Raw genomic sequence first — 23,407 nt, 5'->3', positions numbered from 1 at the left:
GGCATAAGGTGAGAGAGAGAAAGAGAGGGAGAATATCCCAAGCAGGCCCCTGTGGCCAGCGTGGAGCCTGTTGCAGGACTTGATCCCATGACCCTGGGATCATGACCTGAGCCAAAATCAAGAGTCGGATGCTCAGCCAACTGAGCCACCCAGGTGCCCCTATCCTTAATATCTTAATCAACTTATGAACGTGGAAAAATTAACTCTCTACAGAAGATAAACAGTGCAAAATAAGGAATGTATTTAAAACCTAGGAATGTTATAAAGCAAAGTCATTTTCACAAAAGCTTTCAGAAAACGTCCTATTGTTTCTAGCAGGGAATCAGCATCTTGATTTAGGGCCATATTTTGGTTTAAATTCTTGAAGTTTCTCTTGTTCAAAAGAGAAACTGGTATAACTTCTTTTAAAAATTTTTTTTTAATTTGTACTTTTTTTTTTTTTTTTAACGTTTATTTATTTTTGAGACAGAGAGAGACAGAGCATGAACGGGGGAGGGTCAGAGAGAGAGGGAGACACAGAATCTGAAACAGGCTCCAGGCTCTGAGCCGTCAGCACAGAGCCCGACGCGGGGCTCGAACTCACGGACCGCGAGATCATGACCTGAGCCGAAGTCGGACGCTTAACCGACTGAGCCACCCAGGCGCCCCATAATTCTTATTCATTTTTGAGAGAGAGACAGAGGGAGGGGCAGAGAGAGAGGGAGACACAGAATCCGAAACAGGCTCCAGGCTCTGAGCTGTCAGCACAGAGCTGAACTCACAAACTGTGAAATCACGACCTGAGCCAAAGTTGGACGTTCAACCGACTGAGCCACCAGGCACCCCGTTTATTTGGGTATTTTTGAAGAAAATGAAGTTCACATTTGCCTGGTCTTGTGTGCGGGAGAGGGATTTGAAGAGTTCTGTGTCAGGGTTGTGCCGGAGAGGGTCTTGGGCACTGCATCGCTTCTCCAGAGGATGTGTACTTGGTTTCCATCCCCAGCCCGGTTCTGGTTCAGGAGGGGCAACCGGCTGTAAGGTTCATGGGTACAAGAGGATCAGGGATCACGGAGCACACAGACAGGCAACCGTCCGGGACTGGCGTGTGGGTGCCCTAGCGACAGGACTCTCACTCCTTGTACCCCCCAGACGGTTTCTTCAGCACTGCAGCGGAATGCAAAGGAGCAGCTGGGCAAGGTCTCCGTCGTAGCGCTCCTGACTTTAAGTGCTTTCTCTATGGAGTCCGTTTTCTTGTCTCACAGAGAAAGCCGTAGCCCCTTAAACAGCATTGTCTCTAGTTGCTTGCTCATTGTGTGCCTTCCTGGTTGGAGTGTAAGCGTTCTGTTAATCTTGTTCTTGCCGGCGGTCTCCCCCCACACCCGGCACGGGGCCGGGTACCGAGTCGGTGCCACGGGGCTTCTAACAATAGGTGAGCCCTGCTCGCTCACTGTCACCTCCAGCCCAGCAGTACCAGGGGAGTGTGGCCGTTTGCGACTGAGTGGAGTTTGGAAGTCATGGTAGCTGAGTTGAGGAGCTGGCTCGTGAGAGAGTCTCTTACTGAGAACATTGTTCTTAAGTCCTCCGGGCGGAGGCCAGAAAACATTCGCCACCCGTTTTCAAGAAGAGGCTCGGAAGATACTTTCCTTTTTCCTGCAGGTTGGCTGGATATTTACAGACCTGGTCTCAGAAGACACCCGGAAGGGTACAGTGCGATACAGTCGGAATAAGGTGAGGTGGGGTGGGAGCCCGCAGCTCGGTCGCGAGCCCGCGGGGCGGCCACGCACAGCTCATCCTGGTTTCTAGGCCAAATGATTTTCCACACAGTGGGGAACATCGATAAATTACGGATGGGTCTGTCGATGCGTCTTCTAGAGCAAAACCCCTGGCCTTCCCCCACCGGTGCTCGCTCTCGGGAGGTGAGCCTGTAGGGCGGATGCTTGACGCTTCTGGCCTTCATAGTTATTTGCGGTGGGAAAGGAGCCCGTGACAGCTAGGGACTGGAGGTGTTGACGTCGTGTAGCAGTTGACAGAGTTGGGTTCTTAATGTTTTCTAAAGAAGAAATAGAGGCCGTGCAACTCCATGTGCCGTTTCTCTTTTCTTAGGACACCTATTTCCTGAGTTCGGAAGAATGCATCACGGCAGGAGACTTCCAAAACAAGCATCCCAACATATGTCGACTCTCTCCAGATGGACATTTTGGATCCAAGTTCGTTACCGCGGTGGCTACAGGTGTGTGTTTTGTTCTTCTTTTGGTGGCTTTTCATTCTCAACTTAGTTACTACTGTGCCTGTGAGATGCAGATTCCTCTTTTTGTTTTGTGGTGGAAATCTAGAACTTACCTGCATCGCCCGCAGAGCCACTGAAACTGGGGCCTCCGCGTGGCTCTTCCCTCATCTGCTCCTGTTCCAAGGTCAGTTCACTTGGTTCTGGGTCTCTGCTCCGGGCTGCCTTTGCCCCTTCCAGGAACCAAGAGTGACTCTGGCCGTGCAGGAGAAGACTTACTGTTTGTTATTTATTTTTGACGTCGTGAATAGGAGTCATTCAAGATACCATTTCCGTGCACGTGTGTTTGTGTGTGTGAGATGTTATATGTGTCCTATTCCGTGCTATGTGTGTCACAAGTAGATAGTGACCAGGAAAATTGGGGCCCCATAAAAAAGTGCCACCACATCTCCCATAACATCCTTGACGGACGCTGTCGTAGGAAGAGCCAGCCATAGGACCGTGCAGTTTAAAACGAGTAGGAACTTTTGGGGCGCCTGGGTGGCTCAGTCGGTTAAGCGTCCGACTTCAGCCAGGTCACGATCTCGCGGTCCGTGAGTTCGAGCCCCGCGTCGGGCTCTGGGCTGATGGCTCGGAGCCTGGAGCCTGCTTCCGATTCTGTGTCTCCCTCTCTCTCTGCCCCTCCCCCGTTCATGCTCTGTCTCTCTCTGTCCCAAAAATAAAAAAACAAAAAACGTTGAAAAAAAAAATTAAAAAAAAAAAAAAACAAAAACGAGTAGGAACTTTAAACTTGGAGAACCAACTCCTGCAGACGTGATCTGTTTGGTCACTTTGGTCCAGTCTAACCCGGACCCCGTGAAGACCTGGTTTCTGCTCTCACGGTCTGTTCACGGTGGCCATCCTTCCCCTAGTCTTGTAGGAAGAAGCACCCTCAGGTCACACCAGTGTGCAAATAGCCCGAGCCCGTAAGCAACTAGATCCCCTCCTAATCCAAGTTGAGGCTGCTACGCTGTCACGGGAACCGTGATGAAAAACACTGCCTGAATTTTTAAGATGCATCAGCTTGAGGTCCGTTGGGATTGGTAGTCACCTTTTTGAAACGAATGTCCTTTTGACGAGTGAGAGGCAATGGCGGCAGCTTTCACGTGCTAGTGTGAATTAGTTGAGTTGGATTTATTTTCCTAACCTGTTGTTGGGCCAGGTACTTAAGGGAGTGGATGAGAGCGTCGAGTGGGGTTACAGTAAACGGTTCCCCGGCGTAGGGTCCTTCCAGGAAGGCGGCTTGGCCACGGGCTGTCACGGTGGGTGCCGAGCAGGAGGAGAGCAGCTCAGACTGGACGCCGAGCAGGGGAGCCGGGGCAGGGCGGGGGGCAGGGGGGCCGTCCGAAGCATCGCGCATCGTCCCGCTCCCAGTGGAAATAAAGCGCGCCGTCCCCCTGCATCAGTGGTTCCTCAGCGGGGGCGTGTCGCTGCCCTGTGGCGCTGTTAGGGCTGCACTCCCCACGCCGCACGCCCGAGGCCCCGGCGGGATGGGAAGGAGCGGGCCCGTGTGTCTGCGGCCGTCTCCCAGGAGACTGTCTGCTGCATCCCGGCTTTATGGTGCCTCTGCAGGCCCCGTGCCCGCAGCCGCCCCTCGAGCTGCTGCTGAAGCTCTGAGCTCCCCCTCGCCCCTCCCCGCCAAGAGCAACTGTAGCTCCAGACGTTTGGAGGAAGGGAGTAACGATCACGTGTGGGGTTTGCTCCTGTGAACACGAAGGGTCTGCTGGAAGGAGAAGGCTTCGTTGAGCCCGAGTTGAAGCTCTCTGCTCTAATGCTAGCTTCTGTGTGTCTTGGAGGGCTGGCCGCCCACACCTCGGGGCCGTGAGAGTCCCTTCCCGAGGCCAGGGCCCAGGCGCAGAGTTCTTCCGCCACGGGCCCTTTCCTCCTGCGCGCGGGTTCCCTTGGCAGGTTGACTAGGGAGGGGAGTGAGAGAGCTCGTCCCACAGTCCCCTCAGCTCAGCCGGGATCAGGCCTCCCGCGGGCCTAGAGAGACCCGCCAGAGCTCGGCGTCTCGCTCCTCCGCGTGGAAACGAGCGTGCGGGTCTTCTCATCGAATCTACCTTTGGAGGCCGTCCATGTGGATGAATACTGCTTTGTTTTAAATAGCCTTCCATTTTACAAATCCTGTTTTCTGTTTTTCGCCGGTCCTCAAAGGCCAGGTTTTTTTTCCAACGACCCATCCTGTTTTAATGATCCAGCCAAAAGCCAGGGTGGGTTTACAACGCCCGAAGTAAAATGATAGCCAGAGGCACCCACTGAGGGCGGCCTCTCCACGCTCCTTCCCACCCCCCCCCCCCCCCCCCCCGTCCCCTCTGCTCCTTCTAAGCCAGCGCGCTCCTCTTTGGTGCGAGGGTGGTGTGCCTGACCCCGAGCGCACCGGAGGGTGAAGGGCTTTGCATCTGCCGCCTCGACCTCAGGGAGCGGTCGTGGCCACCTCTCCCCAGGATGTGCGTCAGGGCCGGAGAGATGCTAGGCTTGCTTGCCGGTGGGCCCCTGGAGCCCGTTCACCTCTGCTTGGGAAGCCGGCTGCTGCCGTCCTCTGGTGTGCAAAGTGGAACACAGCAGGGCCCCGGCTTGTCCTCTCCAGGCTGGTTCTGCCCCTGTCCTTCACACTTTCTGATTGTCTGGTCATCAGGTCTGGTTTCTGATAAATGTTTGAAAGCCAGATGGAAAAACATTTCTGTTCCCCGATGAGGAACTTAACTTTGTTTTTGTCAGAGAGACTGAAGTAGAGATATTGAGAATTTTTTGTTTTTTAAAAATTTTCCAAAGCTGCCGACGATAATGGACATTAGAGTTGTCAGAACGTCACCCGATTACGGAGGCGCGTGTATTTGTGGCGGTGGAAGTCGGCCGAGTGCACGGCCTGGTCTTCCCTCGGCCAGAGGCTCGGGGCCCGCCTTTGACGTGGTGCCCGTCCTTCTCTCCCGGGTCTCCTCTCAGCCAGGTTGCCGCTCGGTTCCACGTCGCTGGATGGTTCCCTCCCGGTGGCTTTTGCACTATCCTTGTCCCTAATTTTAAGACTTGCTGGAGGTTTTATGAAGCGATGATGGAGAGAGGCGTGGGGAGAGGCACGCAGGGCCGCACATGGCACAGTGAAGCCAGCGGCCCGGGCTGAGGCCCCCTGCGTGCTGGCCCTGGCTCTGTGGCAGCGTCCTTGCCTCCCGAGCGTGGCGCTGGAGGACAGTGCGTGGCCGTGCGGGCGTCTGTAGGGTAGAGACCATGGTACAGACGCTGTGTTGTCTTCACCGCTTGTCCCGTCCGTCTCCATCCCCCTCCGCTCACTCAAGAACGCAAGCGTGCTGGAGGCAGGGCTCTGGTGTTCCTGACAGCTCAGAGCCCCGGTACTGGGTGACAGCACACATATTCTGGGGTGGGATTGGAGGATTTTTTTTTTTAATGTTTGTTTATTTTGGAAGGAGAGAGAGACCGAGCGTGAGTGGGGGAGGGGCAGAGAGAGAGAGAAAGAGAGAGAGACAGAATCTGAAGTGGGCTCCAGGCTCTGAGCCGTCAGCACAGAGCCCGATGCGGGGCTCAAACTCACGAGCCGTGAGATCATGACCTGAGCCGGTCAGACGCCTAGGCACCCCAGGATCGGAGAACGTTTCCCAGTCCTGTTTTCTGATTCTGAGAGAGTGTGTCCTCGGTGGGAACCGCTTGAACAGCCGCGCGGCGTCTTCGTGCCCTGTGTCCGCCGCCGTGCGCTCCGGCCACTCGTAAAGTTGCGGTGGCACGTTTTTGAATTCTTACCCGAGACAGACTCTTCGGAGTTGATTTGCTCTGTTGGTCCGGAGTGAAGAGTGACAGATACGGACTGGGTTCGAATCTCCCTCGTGGATGCTCATCGAAGGACTCTCTCTTGCAGGTGGTCCCGACAACCAAGTCCACTTTGAAGGGTACCAGGTGTCCAATCAGTGCATGGCGCTGGTCCGTGACGAGTGTCTGCTGCCGTGCAAAGACGCCCCTGAGCTCGGCTACGCCAAGGAGTCCAGCAGCGAGCAGTACGTGCCTGACGTGTTTTATAAGGTAAAAACGCCACGGTACCCAAGGAATCGTGCGGCGTGGCGTGGGCGCGGACCCGTGTTGGACTCCGCGGTCCCCTCAGCCGCTTCTCCTCTGAGCTTGTTTAGGACCCACCTTGCGGGTAACAGCGCCCCGTGGCGTCTTCAGGGCTTGGTATTCAGCTGCTCGGGCTTCTAACCGAAAGGAGACGTCACATTCACGGGGCTGGGTTCTCTGACGCCAAATCAAAGCCCTGCAGCACAGAGACCGTGTCTGTTTCTCAAGACACGACGACGGGATACATCACCAGGAGTCAAGAGTGGAGCTGTGTGCTCAGTAATTAGGCCCTCCTCGGGGCGCCGGCATTTGAGTTAACGAGTTGGACAAAGGATCGTCTGCTTAGAAATCCTTTTCCTTGTGAAAGCTATAAAAGCTGTTTTTATCGAGAAATGTCCTGTTGAACATGTAGGAGTCAGGTGCTTCCCTATGGGAAGCTGGAGACCCCATTTTCCTTCTCTACTCGGCACTCGTTCTCGGGTCCCGTCGGGTGGACTTGGGTCCCGTCTGCCCCATCCTGCCGCCTGGAGGGCTCCTTGAGTCGTGTCTCTCGGCGCGGGGCGGCCTTGCCGCGTCTGAGGGCGCTGTCTTCACTTGGAAGGGTGTCTTCACGGTAGAAAGAATTCTGGGTTGACCGGTCGGCTCCACCGTCCCCTGCCTCGGGGTGTTTCTCGCAGGAAGCCCCCGTGCCCCTCGTGGGCTCCTCCATTCACAGTGTGACTTTCCTGCTGACTGCCTTTCCGTTCTTGTCTTATCGCTGGTTTTTAGCAGCTTGACTTTGATGTGCTCGGGTAGTCTTCCTCGTGTCCTGCGTTTGGCGGTGGTTGAGCTTCTCGGGTCTGCGAGTTGTGTCAATTTTTGGCCATCGTGTTTGTTTTACGTTGCTGCCGTAACGGGTGTTTGCGGACGTGGCGGCCATGAGACCCGGCTCAGGCGTTGCCTCGTAGTCCGGTGCTCAGGGGTCTAGGGTCTGTCCGGGCCACGGCAGGGTCGGTCGGGGCTCTGATGTTCTCCGTGGCGTGAGGCGTCGGCAGCACCGAGTGTCCCGGCCCCGGCCCGGCGGCAGGTCACGGCAGGGCCGTCCGCTGCTCTTCCCTGGAGGCCCGCAGGAGTGTGCCCTCCCGGCCTGCCCGGCTAGTCCAAGGTCATCTCCCGATTTTAAGGTCAGTTGATTAGTAACCTTCATCACACCTGCAGAATCCGTTGCCACGTGAGGGGACAGATCCACGGGTGTGCGTCCTCCTCCCATTCATGGTCCTGGGGAGGAGGCTGGGAAGTATCCCAGAACCATTTCTAGAATTCTGTAGAATTCTGCACATGCCAGCCGTTCAGTACCTTTTTCTTTTTTGGTTTGGGATTTTGTTGTTGTTTGTTTTTGATCGCTCAGGGACTCCAGTCACACGTGTATTTGGCTGCCTGAAGTCCCACAGCTTACCGATGCCCCGTTTGTCGTATTTCAGTCTGTTTTCTTTCTGTGCCTCATTTTGAGGAGTCTGCGTTGCTGTTTCTGGCGGCCTGTTCGTCCTGGCTTGTGTGACGTCTGGTCTGCTGCCACTCCCATCTAGCAAACCGTCCGTCCGGGGCGTGATCGCTGCGGTTTCCTCTGGTGTGTGTGTGTGTGTGTGTGTTTCCCACGCCTCCACCTGCCTGCACGCGTGGGATGCAGTTATAATGAGTATTTTGATGTCCCGATCTGTTAAATCTGTCTGTCACTTCTGGATCGGTTTTGATTGACTTTTTTTTCCCCTAATTATGGGTCGTAATCATGGCGTCTTAAGGTCCTCGTGTCCAACATTTGTATCATCTGTGGGTTTGCAGCTGTTGTCTTTTTTTGGTGTAATGTCTGTCTTTTCTCTTCACGCGTTTGGTAAGTTTCCGCCGTGTGCTGGTCATCGCATGTGAAAAAGCCAAAGACCCCGGAGGACGTTTTTCCCTGGAGACCGCCCCCCCTCTGTCCAGCGGGGCCACGACGCGGCACCCAGATGCACCAGAGCGGTACTTAGGGGTCAGGTCTGACCGACGTTTATGGAAGACTGTCCGCTGCGGGTTCTTGCCTTTTCATAGAGTGCAGTCCAGAGTTCCCGCTCCGTAAGATGACGCCTGCTTCGGGTGTTTGTCCCCTCGGCCCCGAATGACTGGGAGATTCAGCCTCCTCCTGAAACAGGTTTCAGCTCGGTTGCTGCGTCGCACAGTGTAAGCACGTGGAGACTCCACCCCACACGCTTCAAAACTTGTATTATCTCGACCGGGAGGATGGCTGTGTGTTTGAAACCCCCGGGTCTCCAGTTCACCCCGGCCCGGTGCAAAGCCCGTCTGCCAGGTTCTCTGTGTGCGGCCCCGGCCCGCTGCCAGTGAGCTGAAATCCCAGCCCTTCGTGCTCTCGGGAGTGGGGGAGCCTTGTGGCACTCATCACTGCGTCCGCGTGTTCGCTGCCCTGCTGTGCGGCCTCCAGGCCCCTCCTGCCCTCAGAGCAGCCCTCTTCGGGGGTCTCGCACGTTCAGTGCCAGGCCGCCGCAGTCAAGCAGACGGTGCCGTAACACGAGTCAAATGCGTGTTTTGGTTTCCCAGCGCGTGCTGAAGTTCTGGGTACGCTGCAGTCTGTTCAGCGTGCCGTGCCGTCGTGTCTAAAAAACAGCGTCTTTTAAAACTTTAATTGAAAGATACTTCATTGGGGCATCCGGGTGGCCCAGTTGGCTGAACATCTGACTTTGGCTCAGGTCATGAACTCACAGTTTGTGAGTCCGAGCCCCCACGTCGGGCTCGCTGCTGTCATCGCAGAGCCCGTTGGGATCCTCTGTCCCCCCTCTCTCTGCACTTCCCCTGCTCATGTGTGCGCGCTCTCTCTCTCTCTCTCTCTCTCTCCCTCTCTCTCTCTCTCTCAAAAATAAATAAACATAAAAAAAAACCCGTATTTTATTACCCAAAAACGCTAACCATCATCTGAGCTTTCGGCAGGTCGTAATCTTTTTGCCTTGACCTGGGGGCTGCCAACCGGTTAGGGTGGGGGCTGCCGAAAGCCCGGGTGGCTGTGGCAAATTGTTGCCAGACGACAGCCGGGAAGTTTGCTGCAGGCTCGTTCCCTCGCCGATGGCTCCTCTGCAGCAGGCGACGCTGTCTGACAGCGGTGCACCCCCAGGAGAGGTTTCGGAGCCACAGGCCGTCCTCTCAGACCCCGCCGCCCCCTCGTGCACGAGTTTACGTGACAGCAGAGATCACTGGGCACGGGTCACCACGACAAATGTGGTCGTAACGAGAAGCACCAAACAGGACACAGACACAAAGTACACAAAGGGTGTGGGCCATGGCGCCGGTGGACTTGTGTGACGGCAGGGTGGCCACAAACCCCGGTTTCTAAAATCTCGCGGCATTTGTAAAGCACAGTAAGACGAAGTGGGGTGGCTGTTCCGTGAGATCGCACAGGGGCTGTGACCTGCCCTCTAGGTGCGTGGCCTCCGTGTGTCTCAGGGCTGAACCGGGACGGGGGGGGGGGGGGGGTGGCGTGCGCTCCAGGGCCTCCAGTGTCCAGTCTGTAGCTGTGGCACTGCCACGTGCCCTCCCCGGCACGCCCCTGGGTCTGCGTGCGCTGGACACCCTGAGGACAGCCCCCCGCTCAGTCCCCTGTCCCCTCGCCACCGCGTGCCCACAGCTCTCTGACAGCTTCTCAAGTGCAGCTTTAACGGTCTGTGTTCTCAAGCTGTTCGTGGGGGCCGTTTGGCACATTGTGTGGGTGTCTCTGGGTCCCGGCAGCTGGCGGGGTGCCAAGGCGTGGATCTGAGAGGGGGCGGGATTCGGGGCTCTCCTTTCCTACCTGAGAACTGTGCTTCCCGTGGGCCGTGGCTTTCTGAGAGCTGCAGGCGTCTCCTCCACTCCCCACCTCGGCCGCTGGGTTAGGTTTCGTTCCGATTGTGGTCGTCACCCTCCCCTTTCTGGTTGGAGAGAGGAGGCTCAGAGAGGCTCGCGCGGCCACAGGTGGAGGGGCACGGGCGGGGGCTGCCGGGACCGCAGAGTCTGGACGCCAGCACGCTGCCCGCGCGGGAGCCTGTCATCCCTGGGGACGCTCGAGACCTGTGACGCTCCTAGCACGTGGAGTTCTAGAATGGATAAAGGGAGCTGCCTGCTGAGCCGGATGCCCTGCGTGAAGCCTGGCGGAAGGGCTTCCCTCGCTTCGCTGTCTGTGCAGAGTCCTCGTTGTGCACAGAGTTTTGGAGGGGCTTCCCTTTCCCGAGGTTTTCGCTGCCCGGAGTGCGTGTTCTGGAGTGATTTGCTGGGAGAGGCCTGGAGGCAGCACTGGCGGAACTGGAACTCGTTCCAGTGCTTGTAGGCTCTGTGACGCCTTTGACATCCTTTTCTTAATGAGCAGGTGTCCACGTGGAGAGAGATTTTCGGTTTTTTTGTTTTCAAAGATTTATTCTTTTTTTAATGGTTATTCATCTTTGAGACAGAGAGCCAGAGGGTGAGTGCCCTCGAGTGGGGGAGGGGCAGAGAGGGAGGGAGACAGAGGATGTGAAGCGGGCTCCCTACTGTCAGCAGCAAGCCTGGTGGGAGGCTCCAGCTCACGGACCGTCGGATCGTGACCTGAGCCAAAGTCGGACGCCCAACCGACTGAGCCAACCAGGCGCCCCTCAAGTCTAAATTTTGTTTTAATTTTTCAGTGTTCATTTATTTACTTTTGAGAGACAGCGAGAGGGAGCACGAGCAGGGGAGGGGCAGAGAGAGAGGGAGACACAGAATCCGAAGCAGGTTCCAGGCTCTCAGCTGTCAGCACAGAGCCTGACGTGGGACTTGAACTCACAGGCCGCGAGATCCTGACCTGAGCCGAAGTCGGACGCTCAACTGACTGAGCCACCCAGGTGCCCCTCAAGTCTAAATTTTTAAACCATTTTTGACAGATGTAATTCACATGTAGTACAATCACCGATTCACCCATTGAAAGCGCACGGTTGGCTGGTGTGTAGCATATTCACGGGGTCGTGTGGCCAGCACCACCACCTAATTTAGAACCTTTGTCCCCTAGACAGAAACCCACAGAGCCCGAGCCTCCCGTCCTAAGACTCCTGGTAGTCGTTCCTTTGCTTCCTGTGTGGGTTTGCTTGATGGAATCGCACACGCGGGATCTGTTGTGATGTGTCCTTCACCGCTTCCCATACGTCTTTAGGTCCAGCTGTGTCTGTGGGGTGTGGTCCTCAGTCTGCCGTATCAGCACACCAGGCGGCCCGGTGGGGGTGGCGGGGCCTTGACCTGGAGAGGGACTTTTGAAACTGGAAACAACCCCACTTGTAACAAAGAATTTACTTCCTCACCAAGCAGAAGGAACTAGAGGCTGAACACCCCCTGGATTGCTTCATCTGTGCGTGTGTGTCCGTGTTACTGGGTGGTGGGGGCGCTCCCGGGCATGGGGAAGGGACAGGGCAGAGGGGCAGACGACTCGCCCGTGCTCTGGCTCCCGGCACCTCCTGGCTCCGTTCTTTCTGCTCCTGAGTCCACACGGCTGCTGCCACTGCAGGGGCGGCACTCTGGGGTCCTGGCTGGACAAATGGGGTCCTGGCCGGATACACGGGGTTCTGGCTAGAAACCTGGGGTCCCGGCTGGACATGCTGGGCAACCGGCAGGGCGTGTGTCGTAGGGGACAGGCACGCTTTCCTTGTTGGCCGCGTGTCTGGAAATGCCTGCGAGTGAAGGACCGTGGCTTTTGCCGCCCCTGCTCCTTCCAGACTGGTGCCGTTGAGGGAGAGTAAGGCTTTCCTGTGACGGCTCGCTCGGACGCCTCTCAGGTCTGGGGCAGTAATGGAGCTAATGGGGAGGGGTGCTCCCATCGGTCTTCCAGGGGGTGGTTCCTAGTCCCTTGTTTAGGGCTTCTCCACCCCTCCCCCTGCCCCAACTCCCTCATGGTGTTTAATAAAAACCAAAACCATGAGGCTTGACAGCACAGACCTGGCCCTCAGGTCCTGTTTCTGTAGCAGGTACTTCACTCGTCAAATCACACCCTGCCAGGAGCCCATGTGAGAGTTAAGTTATCCCCGCCCCCCACCCCCAAAGTTCCTACCTTACGAGATGCATTTGTGATGCAGTGTTTTGTAATGCAAAACCAGTATTTTGACTCATTTTTAGCACTTGAGACCTAAGGTCCTGCTGGCTGCCATTCTGAACAGCTGGACAGTGACTTCATCTGACCCTTTGTAGGAAAGCTGTGGGTCTGCGGGGATGAATCCGGTGTCCTCTTTCACAAGCTCAGTGTCTCCCATCCGAGGCCCCTCACCCAGGCTCTCGGCCTCCTTTAGCAATAGTGTGGGCCCCTGGCTCCACCCCAGCACATGCTCAGGAAGCCCTCACGTGCATAATATGAATGAAAACGTCACTTCAGATGAATCAAACTGCCATCTGTTTTTCTTTTCAAAGGTTTTAAAATGAAACATCAAATAGATATGAGGATTATTACTTTTTAAGTTGACCAACCAATACTTTTTTTTTTTAACTTTGTTTTTGGGAGAGAGAGAGAGAGCGAGCGCGCGCGTGTGTGGGAGTTGGGGAGGAGCAGAGGGAGAGGGAGACACAGAATCCCAAGCAGGCACCAGGCTCCGAGCTGTCAGCACAGAGCCCAATGCGGGCTTGAACCCATGAACCGTGAGAACATGACCTGAGCCGAAGTTGGACGCTTAACCTACTGAGCCACCCAGGCACCTCCCCCTACACTGTGTCTTTTTACCTTTCTTTTTTTAACTTTTTTTTTTTTTAATGTTTATTTATTTTTGAGACAGAGAGAGACAGAGCATGAATGGGGGAGGGGCAGAGAGACAGGGAGACACAGAATCAGAAGCAGGCTCCAGGCTCTGAGCTGTTAGCACAGAGCCTGATGTGGGGCTTGAACTCACGGTCCGCAACATCATGACCTGAGCCGAAGTCGGACGCTTAATCGACTGAGCCGCCCAAGGTGCCCCTGTGTCTTTTTAAAATTACATTTTTAGGATTACATTAGCCTATATTTGGGCCAAAAAAAATTAGGTTTTCAAACTGTTTGAAATTGGTAAATGTGTGTTTGGCAGCTTTGGTGTGTGTTATTCGTTCCTTGAATTTATTTTATTTTATTTTTTATTTATTGATTGTTTAACTTACATCCAAGTTAGCATATGGTGCAACAATGATTTCAGGAGTAGGTCTCTTAATGCCCCTTCCCCATTTAACCCATCCCCCCACCCACAACCCCTCCAGCAACCCTCTGTTCTCTATACTTAAGAGTCTCTTATGTTTTGTCCCCCTCCCTGTTTTTATATTACTTTTGCTTCCCTTCCCTTAATGTTCATCTGTTTTGTATCTTAAATTACTCATATGAGTGAGGTCATATGATATTTGTCTTTCTGTGACTAATTTTACTTAGCATGATACCCTCCAGTTCCATCCACGTAGTTGCAAATGGCAAAATTTTTGATCGCTGAGTAATACTCCATTGTATATATATTCCACATCTTTATCCATTCATCCGTCGATGGACATTTGGGCTGTTTCCATACTTTGGCTGTTGTCAGTAGCGCTGCTATAAACATTGGGGTGCGTGTGCCCCTTCGAAACAGCACACCTGTATCCCTTGGGTAAATGCCTAGTAGTGCAATTGCTGGGTCGTAGGGTAGTTCTATTTTTAGTTTTTTGAGGAACCTCCATACTGTTTTCCAGCATGGCTGCACCAGTTTGCGATCCCACCAGCAGCGCAAAAGAGATCCTCTCTCTCTGCATCCTCACCAACATCTGTTGTTGCCTGAGTTGTTAGCGTTCGCTATCCTGACAGGTGCGAGGTGGTATCTCATTGTGGTTTTGATTTGTATTTGCCTGATGATGAGTGACGTTGAGCAAGTTTTCATGTGTCTGTTCGCCATCTGGATATCTTCTTTAGAGAATGTCTGTTAATGTTTTTTGCCCATTTCTTCACTGGATTATTTGGTTTTTGGGTTTTGAGTTTGATAAGTTCTTTATAGATTTTGGATACTAACCCTTTATCTGATATGTCATTTGCAAACATCTTCTCCCATTCCTTCAGTTGCCTTTTAGTTTTGCTGGTTGTTTCCTTCTCTGTGCAGAAGCTCTTTATTCCGATGAGGTCCCAGTAGTTCATATTTGCTCGTTTCCCTTGCCTCCAGAGACGTGTTGAGTTAAGAAGTTGCCATGGACAAGGTCAAAGAGGTTTTTGCCTGTTTTCTCCTCTAGGATTTTGATGCTTCCTGTCTTACGTTTAGGTCTTTCATCCATTTTGAGTTTCTTTTTGTGTCTGGTGTAAGAAAGTCGTCCAGGTTCATTCTTCTGCGTGTCGCTGTCCAGTTTTCCCAGCACCACTTGCCGAAGAGACTGTCTTTATTCCGTTGGATATTCTTTCCTGCTTTGTCAAAGATTAGTTGGCCATACGTTTGTGGGTCTATTTCTGGGGTCTCTATTCTGTTCCATTGATCTGAGTGTCTGTTTTTGTGCCAGTACCATGCTGTCTTGAGGATTATAGCTTTGTAGTATAGCTTGAAGTCTGGGAGTGTAATGCCTCCAGCTTCGGTTTTCTTTTTCAAGATTGTTTTAGCTATTCAGGGTCTTTTCTGGTTCCATACAAATTTTAGGATTGCTTGTTCTAGCTTTGTGAAGGATGCTGGTGTTATTTTGATAGGAATTGCATTGAATATGTAGATTGCTTTGGGTAGTAAGTTCCTCTAATTTATGTACATATTCTTGTGGGTTTTCTGCACAGATGAACGTGTTGTCCAGGAACGGCAGTCGTCTCCCCTTTGCCATTCATTTCGGCTCCTCGTGCTGGTAGGGCTTCCAGAACAGTGTCCAGGGACCAGTGCTATTACCTCGTTTGCGACCATGAAATAAGTGCTTTCAGGATTTTGTCGTTAACTGTGAGTCTGTCTTCCTGGTAATGCTCTTTATTTGGAGATTTGCTTTTTGCTTGCGTGTCTTGTAAGTTTCTTGCACTTAAGAAGCGAGCTCCCTGTTGTCACAGAGCCTATGTTGTTTCTTTAATCCTGCTGTGGTTTCCCTGGATTGCTCACTCGCCTGTCGGTGAGAGCAGGCTAGCAGTGCTTCCCACAATTTGTTACAGACTTACGGGGTTTGAGACACTCATTTCTCACACGTTTTAGGAAAATACCAGTTTGAGCAAAGAGACCTCCACAGGCAAACATCGAAGTAACTCCTGTGGACCGTGGGCTGTGGGCTGTGGCCTGCAGGCTTACAGGTGGGACACACACCGATGCCTGTCTGAGGCTACTCATCGTGTTGTCGTATGTGGTAAACAAAAATGGGAAGTAATTCTACAAGTTCAATAACAGGGCCTTCAATTAAAATGTCTCTGGGATAAAATACTATGTGACCATTAAAGGCATGTGCTTGAAAATTATTTAAAAATCTGGGATAGGGGCGCCTGAGTGGCTCGGTCAGTTGAGTGTCTGCCTCTTGATTTTGGCTCAGGTGGTGGGATTGAACCCCACGTCAGGCTCTGTGCTGAGTGTGGAGCCTGCTTTACGTTCTCTCTCCCCCTCTTCCCCTCTCCCCTGCTTCCCTTGCGTGCACTTGTTCTCGCTTTCTTAAAAAAAAAAAAAAAAATACCTGGGATAAAACTCATAATGTAAAATTAAGCACGTACCTGTACGTGCAGCGTAAAGATACATGTGTAGGTGTTTGTGCACACATCGATGTGTGCATTTATATGGAGGGCGGGGCTGGAGAGCTCGGGGGTCCTTCGGGAGGGCGGTGCTTGTCCACAGCTCCGATCTGTACGTCCCGGCACGTACTGTGCAGCCTGCAACGAATGGCTGGGGGGGTGGGGAGCGGTGCCCTGAGACCGGGACACCGGAGAAGGAAGGAAGGTGAAGAGACCCGCAGGACGGCCAAGGCGTCGTGTTTTCTGTGCTTTTCCTGAAGGAGTCACTGCTTGACCTGGGTTATCTTCGGGGGGGGGGGGTGTTCACTGTGGAGGGGACTGGTCTTTTCTGTCTTCTGTGCTGCGTGGACGCTACGTGTGTGTTTCTTTTATAATTTAATGCAAGAGTTGTACTTGTTCATGGTCGCACCCTTGATTCCTACAAAAAGACACAGGGAAGGCGTGATCAGCGGTAGCCACTGTTTGTGTCTAGCATGTTTCCTTTTCATTTCTGTTATTTTAGAGCAGATTTTTTAAAGTTTATTTATTTTGAGAGCACACCTGCGCACACAGGGGAGGCGGAGAGAGAGGGAGAGAATCCCGAGCCGGCTCCACACTGTCAGTGCAGAGCCCAACGCAGGGCTCGATCCCACGAACCCTGAAATTCTGACCTGAGCCGAAATCAAGAGTCAGATGCTTAACCAACTGAGCCCCCCAGGCGCCCCATCAGGTTTTTAAATGGGGCTCATAATGATAAGGGAGCACGTTATTGAATATGTGGCTGAATCAATGTACTTAACAACTGACATCTGCTTCCGTCGCTCCTGGATGCCGCTAGGGGTGCTGGTGCGCGTTGGTGCAGCTCTGGACAGGACGCCGGTGCCGGTGCCCCCATCGTCACCCCGGCCACGGGTAGGTGAGGGTGCGGCTTGGGAGGGTGCCGCGTTCCCTGGGGTTTCCCTGGGGGTGGATTTGCAGGCGTGGTGTTCGGATGGTGTTCGGGGCCGTTGCCTGGATGAGGTGGAGACGAGCGTCCAGGGCCAGCCGAGGCCTGGGCCCCCAGCACGGACAGGCGGGGCTGCCGTGCACCCTCGGGGCACAAGGGCACACCTGGAAGCCAGGCAGAGCTGCCTCGTCCGGAGGCGCCCGTGGGTCCAGAATGGGGGCGCCGTTGGCACCACGTGGCCGTCGGGGCCTGGCGCAGCTAGCGTGGGGAACGCGGGGCTGGTCGGCGCGGTTTAAAGAAGGGACCGGGGAGGAGCCAGGTCTGCTGGGAAGGCAGGCGGAGCGGTGGCTGGTGCTGCCGTGGGAAGCGGGGCCAAGACACGTGCTCGTTCAGGGTTTCGTGAACGTCAAAGAAATACCCCGCGTGCGTGTCCTGTGGGAAGAGGTGACGGGCGGGGAACAGAGGAGACCGCGGGCGGTGTCCTTGAGGCAGCGCGGCACGGTAGATAGAGAAGGTGTGGCGGCCCTGGGCTCCGGGGTGTTCAGAGACAGGACGGTACCGGCTGGGGGTGGACGGGGGCCCCGGGCTCCCGGACGGCGGGCCGCTGCTGGAGGGCTGGGACTGGGAGTCTCGGGGGACCAGTTTGCACACGGGAAGCCAGGCTTCGGCCGAGGGCGAGGCCACAGTAGTAGGTGGAGCTACTGGAAGCTCGCGCGAGCATCCAGGCAGCGGGAGCCCCGAGGGGGTGCCGTCGGGCGGGCGCGCAGCTCCAAGGCGCACGCGCTCCAGGGGCACAGGTCTGTGTCTCACTTAACGTACAGGGACTTTACTAACGCAAAATCGGACGTGTGCTTCCGGGAAATCCGAAATTCTAGATGACGGGGAAGTAGGCGCCCGGCACCAGCCTTCACCTGTGCTTCCAGCACCCACAGTGCACGCGTGGGGGCAGGAGAGCCTAGGACGGCGTCGCCAGGGTCTGCAGCGTCTTCACTCAGGCCAGACCTCGACCCCCTGCCAGGTGTCACACCTGGGTCCCGGGACGACAGCGGTGGGCGAGTCGCACCGGCGCCCTCCTCCCAGGCGGTCCGTGGGGCGACCGTGGGGGTGCCCCGGTGTGGCGTGGCAGGGCGCTCCGGAACTGAAGAGTGTGAGAGTTAGCCAGGTGGGGAGAGCCTCGTCCAGGGGCCACACGTCCTCAGGCCCCGATGCGTCTGGGGGCCGTGGCTCTGCGGTAGGTGGAGCGCGCTGGAGATGGTGACGCGGGTGGCGGGAAGACACGGGCAGAGGTGGCAGGTGGCTCTGGGACGTGCCCGCCGGAGGGGATGTGGAGGCGGGTGGATCTCGCGGCAGGCAACACGAGCACCACATGCCGGCTGCCGAGCTGGGAGAGGGCAGCGGTGGGGGGGGGGGGGGGGGGGGGAGATGTGAGGTGGGCCCGCAATCCGCGAGGAGGCGCGCTAGGAGGGGAGGGAGCTCCCTGTTGTAGGTGGTCATTGTGGGCACAGGGCTGGGGAGCCCGATGAGGCTGGCGCTGTCACGCGGGGGCCGTGCGTCCACTGGCTGTGGCCTTTGGGTGTGGAGACTGGGTGCCAGGGCCCAGGGCTCTGCTGTCCTAGCAGGAAGGGACCCGGGCTGGAGCCAGGCCTCTGGTTGGGGTGGGTGGGAAGGCACTGGAGTCACGAACTTCGGCGAGTAGCACCGTGAGCACGGCCGGGGCTGTGTGTTCGAGGTCTGGCGTGGCCGGACCGCAAGGAAGCCAAGCCAGCCATCTTTGGCGTCGTCCTCTCTGGAGGCCCTGGAAGGGGGAGAGGGGACAGGGAGGCAGAGAAGGGGCAGCTCTCCTGCAGGGAGCTGCCGTGGGGGCTCGGCCCGTGGAGCCCCTTTCTGTCTCCGCCATCGTTCGGGGGCCGCCCCAGTGCCTGGCGCTTACCCAGGAGTGCTCTCTGGGCCAGCCCTGCCTCACTCCTGCCACGTGCTCTGTGCCGGCGTCATTTGTCGAAGGATAGGTGTGTTTCGGGGGTTTTATGCATTCTCCCAAATCTCCGAGAAGGTGGCGCTGTCTGAGCCCCCGGGGCCGTGCTGTCGGGACCCCGTGCCGCACCCCTTCATCCTGAGAGGGTGTCTTCTGTTTCCTTGGGGAATCGCCTTGTGCTTTCTGCATTCGGTTGGCTGGTCTTTGTGATTAACCCGTCATGTGCTGACACACATGCCAGGGTGCCGTTTTCTTTATAGTTGCCATACAGAGAAGCTGCAATTGTTTCTGTTCAGAGTCTTTTTCGTTATAATTTCTGCCCATTTCATTGTATTTGGGAAATGATTCTTTATCCCAAAACTACATACTTAACTTATGTTTTCTCTTGGTGTTTTTATCGTTTAATTTTACATTGAGGTTCGTGATCCATTTATCCGTTATTTTTTGGTTTATTTATTGTAGTTCTCTTATACATCACATGTTTGTCAGGGTGGGACCCTTCACTCATTCAGCTGTTTGTTTGTTTGTTTACTTATTTATTGAGAGAGAGAGAGAGAGAGAGAGAGAGAGAATCCCAAGCAGCTTCCGTGCTGTTGGTGCAGAGCCTGGCTCAGGGCTCGATTTCATGAACCATGAGATCATGACCTGAGCAGAGATCAGGAATCAGATGCTTAACCAACCGAGCCCCCTAGATGCCCCTCATTTAGCTTTTTTAAACAAATGGTGGTTTTTTTTTTTTAATGTTTATTTTTTGAGAGAGTGAGCATGAATGGGGAAGGGGCAGAGAGAGATGGAGACACAGAATCTGAACCAGGCTCCAGGCTCTGAGCTGTCAGCACGGAGCCCGACACAAGGCTCGAACCCACGAACTGTGAGATCATGACTTCAGCCAGAGTCAGACGTCCAACTGATTTAGCCACCCAGGCACCCTTCCAAAATGTTTTAATTACAAGAGATTACATTTGCTACCAACGTTATTTAGGAAAACTTAGCAATTAATCAAGAAATTGCCAAAAAGAGAAGAGATTCTGAACAACATACTAGCATAATGTCCGGTCTTAGAAGAAGGATTTTGTGGTACCTGAAATCTCCAAGCTAGGCTTTCATTCGAATCCGCTGTCAGGACCAGGGTCTGTGGCCACAAGGTCCCCACGAGGGGAGGAGTAGGGTTGGAGTGCGCGACCTCACGGCGCCATCGCGTTGTTGAGCGGAGATCGCCAAGTTCTGATGCAGAGATGAATTCTGCTGTGGATGGACCGGGTCTCTGACCCCCTCCACCCCTCCCAGCCGTTAGATCTTGGGCAGGTTAACTCACCTTGGTACCCCTCCGTGTCCTCATCATGCGCTGGGGACCCCGGGGTTGTGTGCACGCGGTATCTAGCCTGGACTGTAGGCTACCAGCGCCTAATATATGCCGGCGACTGGTTGTGTCTGCATCTGACAGACACTCTGCAGGTGGTTATCAGTGAGACCGTTTCCTAGACGGTGATTCTTGGAGAAAGTTTGTTCTGAGATCTTGCCAGTTCTTTAAAGAGAAAAGCAAAATAGGAGTAAACTTAAAAAAAGGGGCGCCTGGGTGGCTCCGCCCGCTAAGGGTCTGACTCTTGATTTCGGCTCAGGTCATAATCTCTTGGTTTGTGCGTTCGGGTCCCACATCAGGCTGTGCGCTGACAGCACGGAGCCTGCCTGGGATTCTCTCTCCCTCTCTCTCTGTCCCTCTCCTGTTCGTGCTCTTCCTCTGTCTCTCAAAACCAAATAAACTTTTAAAGATAAAATAAAGAGAAAAGCAATACATCAAGGATTTCATTCGCCTTTTCCAAAGCAAGATGGTGCCACCCGGTCAGTGGAGTTTGCCCTTTTCCTGGCACCAAGACGGAGATCCCCGGACTCTTCTGTGACGTCACCACTACGGTGCCGCGGTCTGTGCTCATGGTCGTTGCCGGTGGGGGGGCGCTGGGGACCTCGGCCCCCGCCTCCCCCGGAGGCTTGCTCCCCTCGGACGAGGAACCGCTGACGCTTTGACTGCTGACCCGGGAATTGAGAGGCCCTCCTCCCTCAGTCCGACATCTGCTGACGCCCATAAAAAGTAATTGCTTTTGAGATGCGGTAGAGGACTGGCGGCTGGCTGGCAAAGACATCAGCAGGGAGGCATGCGGGAGAGAGAGAAGTTACCTGTTTTCCCCCAGCCCCGGGGAACAGAGGGGGATGCAACACCTTTATTTTCTTGGGGAGCAGAAAGGTACAGTCGGGTAGTTAAATTTGAAAGAGAATAGCACGACACAGAAAAAGGAGAGAGGGGCATTTAACGAGAAAAATCCCTGGAGGGGGAGATTAAAGCGAACAGGTGCTGGAGGAATGTTTCTGCATATTAGAGCTTAATTAGATTTGAAGATGAATTCCAGGTGGGCTAATTATGGGTGAGTTGTTGCAGGTTCTTTCTTGTAGGGGCAAGCGCGTATTTTTGGAAATGGTGATTTAGTTTGATTGGGTTTGATTCCCACCTCCTACCATATCTCCTCCGTCGAGAAACCACCGCCTCTGGGGCCCCAGGACCCGCTCAGCAGTCTCCTGTCTCCAGCTGCCCCTGTGAAGCCGGCAGGGCCACGGAAAGCTAGGCCCAACCTGACTGCTGCACAGACGAGCCCAGGGTAGCCACCTGGCACGTGGCAGGACAAGTGACTCTTCCCCGAATTCGGTAGGAAGTCACTCCGACTTCAAAGGAAGGCAGACAGACAAAGCGGTGTGCTGTTTTCGGGATTGTGTCCTTTGACGGGTGCTAATGCTCCCTGGAGAGCTAGCTGGTTCAAGCTGTTTGGACCATTTTCTGGGAGAGCCGAGGGGCAGGTGCTGGCGGGCAGCTCTCTTACGTCGTGGCTGGAAGGAAGGGAGGGAAAGCCTAGATAAACTGAGACGTATTGCAGATGAGAAATTTTAATTTCTAAAAAACAGGATCTGGGCCAAATGGGATCCCTGGTCTTGCCATTAGGGTGATAAGCCTGGTTCGACTTAGGAACCACCGACGTGGGTTGTCTGGAGACAAGGTGCACACCTCTGACGTCCCCGGCAAGGTGCCCGTGTGCCGGGGTGGCCCTGCGTCATCCTGCAGGGGGAGCCCCTCCGGGGGACCTGCTTGGCTTCCCTTCAGGTTTGAGAGCTTTAATAAGTGTAAACTTTTATGTAAGGCCTCATAATTGGAAGTTATGGATATATAATTTATATATGAGTCAGAGAATGATTTATATGATGTTAAGTGATGATTTAGATAGAAAATATGATCCCCTCTCACAGAATCTTTAATGAAAAGTGTTGGTTCTTATGAATTTATTTCTAGAGCTCTGTTTGAACTCAGCATGTTTGACATAAATCAGATATAATTGTCATTTTATGATTAATGAACATATGCTGGCCGTTTTTCCCCATAATTAAACTTTATGTTCTGTGCATCTGACAAAGCAGAACAAGTTTAGACTCTGACAGATTGGTGGCGGGGGTTTTCCATGTCTGCATATTTGTGCGTACGTGTGCTCATTTGCGTACGTATTTATTTTATTAATGTACCGGATGAAGTGGGGATTTCAGAGGAGGGTGTGAGGGGGGTCGTTGGGAGCTAGCACTCAGTCCCGAGGTTGGGGAGCGCTTGTGCGGGTCAGAGAGGTGCAGGTGGGGCCTGCGGGCAGGGGCCCGGGCCATGTGTCCTGCAAGGGGCAGCGAGTGCCGGGCCTGGTGTGTGTGTGTGTGTGTGGGGGGGGGGTTGCTGGAAAACGCTCTCCCAGTGGAGACACCCTGTTAACCAAGAACACGGCTGCTCCTTCATGTTGTGGCCATCATAACAGAGGCAGATGCGGGACAAAAATATGCACATCTTCCTCTGCTTTTTACATACTCCACAAGAATTGTGACCATTGACCAGGTAAGACAAGCCTGTGAGAGGCCAGCCGTGTCACTGGTCAGCAAACCCTTGCTCACACCTCTCGCTTTTGTTTCCCGTTCCAGGACATAGACAAGTTTGGCAATGAGATCACCCAGCTGGCCCGGCCCCTTCCCGTGGAGTATCTGATCATAGACGTAAGTGTGCGTCGTCCACCCCCCCGGGCTGCTGGGTGGGGGCTGCGTGCAGTGGCGGCTGCGGCGTGGACAGCCGCCCCTCTACCTGGCCCGGGACAGCCACACAGAAAGCATAGGAATCCCTGAGCTCCTGTCATCCCCGAAAAGCTGGTGACTTTACGGGGGTTTTCTTCCAGCTTGTTTTTTTACTTCCTTAAAAACAACTTAGGGTTTACCTCTCCCTGACAAAAATGCAACCCTGGACCGGCGACCTGGCCAGGCGGCCTCTGGAGATCAGCCAGCCAGCCCGGCGTGGCTCCGTGCTCGGCGTGCTCGGTGCTGTGCTGGTCACGGTGCGGCTGCCAGGCCGGGCTCGTGGTGGGCCGCCTCACCTGAGTCAGTCCCCGGGGGCACGCGGCTGTGAGTGTCCTCGGGTGAGTCGGCGGGTGCTCTCCTGGGCAGAGCTCCGGGAGCCAAGGAGGCAGCTGGCTCCACCATCCAGGCTCCGCTCCTTGCGGGAGGTGTGGCCCC

General features: G+C 54.6%; 1 protein-coding gene across 1 annotated transcript in view; it reads left to right on the top strand.

The window, feature by feature from the left end:
* Positions 1-23,407, top strand: part of NPLOC4 (NPL4 homolog, ubiquitin recognition factor) — a 61,775-nt gene that overhangs the window by 27,689 nt on the left and 10,679 nt on the right. Inside the window, exons 10-13 of the mRNA XM_078437999.2 lie at positions 1,636-1,707; positions 2,083-2,209; positions 6,108-6,268; positions 22,826-22,897. Coding sequence (XP_078294125.1) covers positions 1,636-1,707; positions 2,083-2,209; positions 6,108-6,268; positions 22,826-22,897 — 432 coding nt within the window. The remainder of the gene's footprint in view (positions 1-1,635; positions 1,708-2,082; positions 2,210-6,107; positions 6,269-22,825; positions 22,898-23,407) is intronic.

Source organism: Panthera onca, chromosome E1 (genome assembly GCF_046562875.1).
Source record: "Panthera onca isolate mPanOnc1 chromosome E1, mPanOnc1 haplotype 2, whole genome shotgun sequence".
Taxonomy (NCBI): domain Eukaryota; kingdom Metazoa; phylum Chordata; class Mammalia; order Carnivora; family Felidae; genus Panthera; species Panthera onca.
Note: the sequence above shows the minus strand (reverse complement) of the source record. Positions and strands in the feature narration are given on the sequence as shown.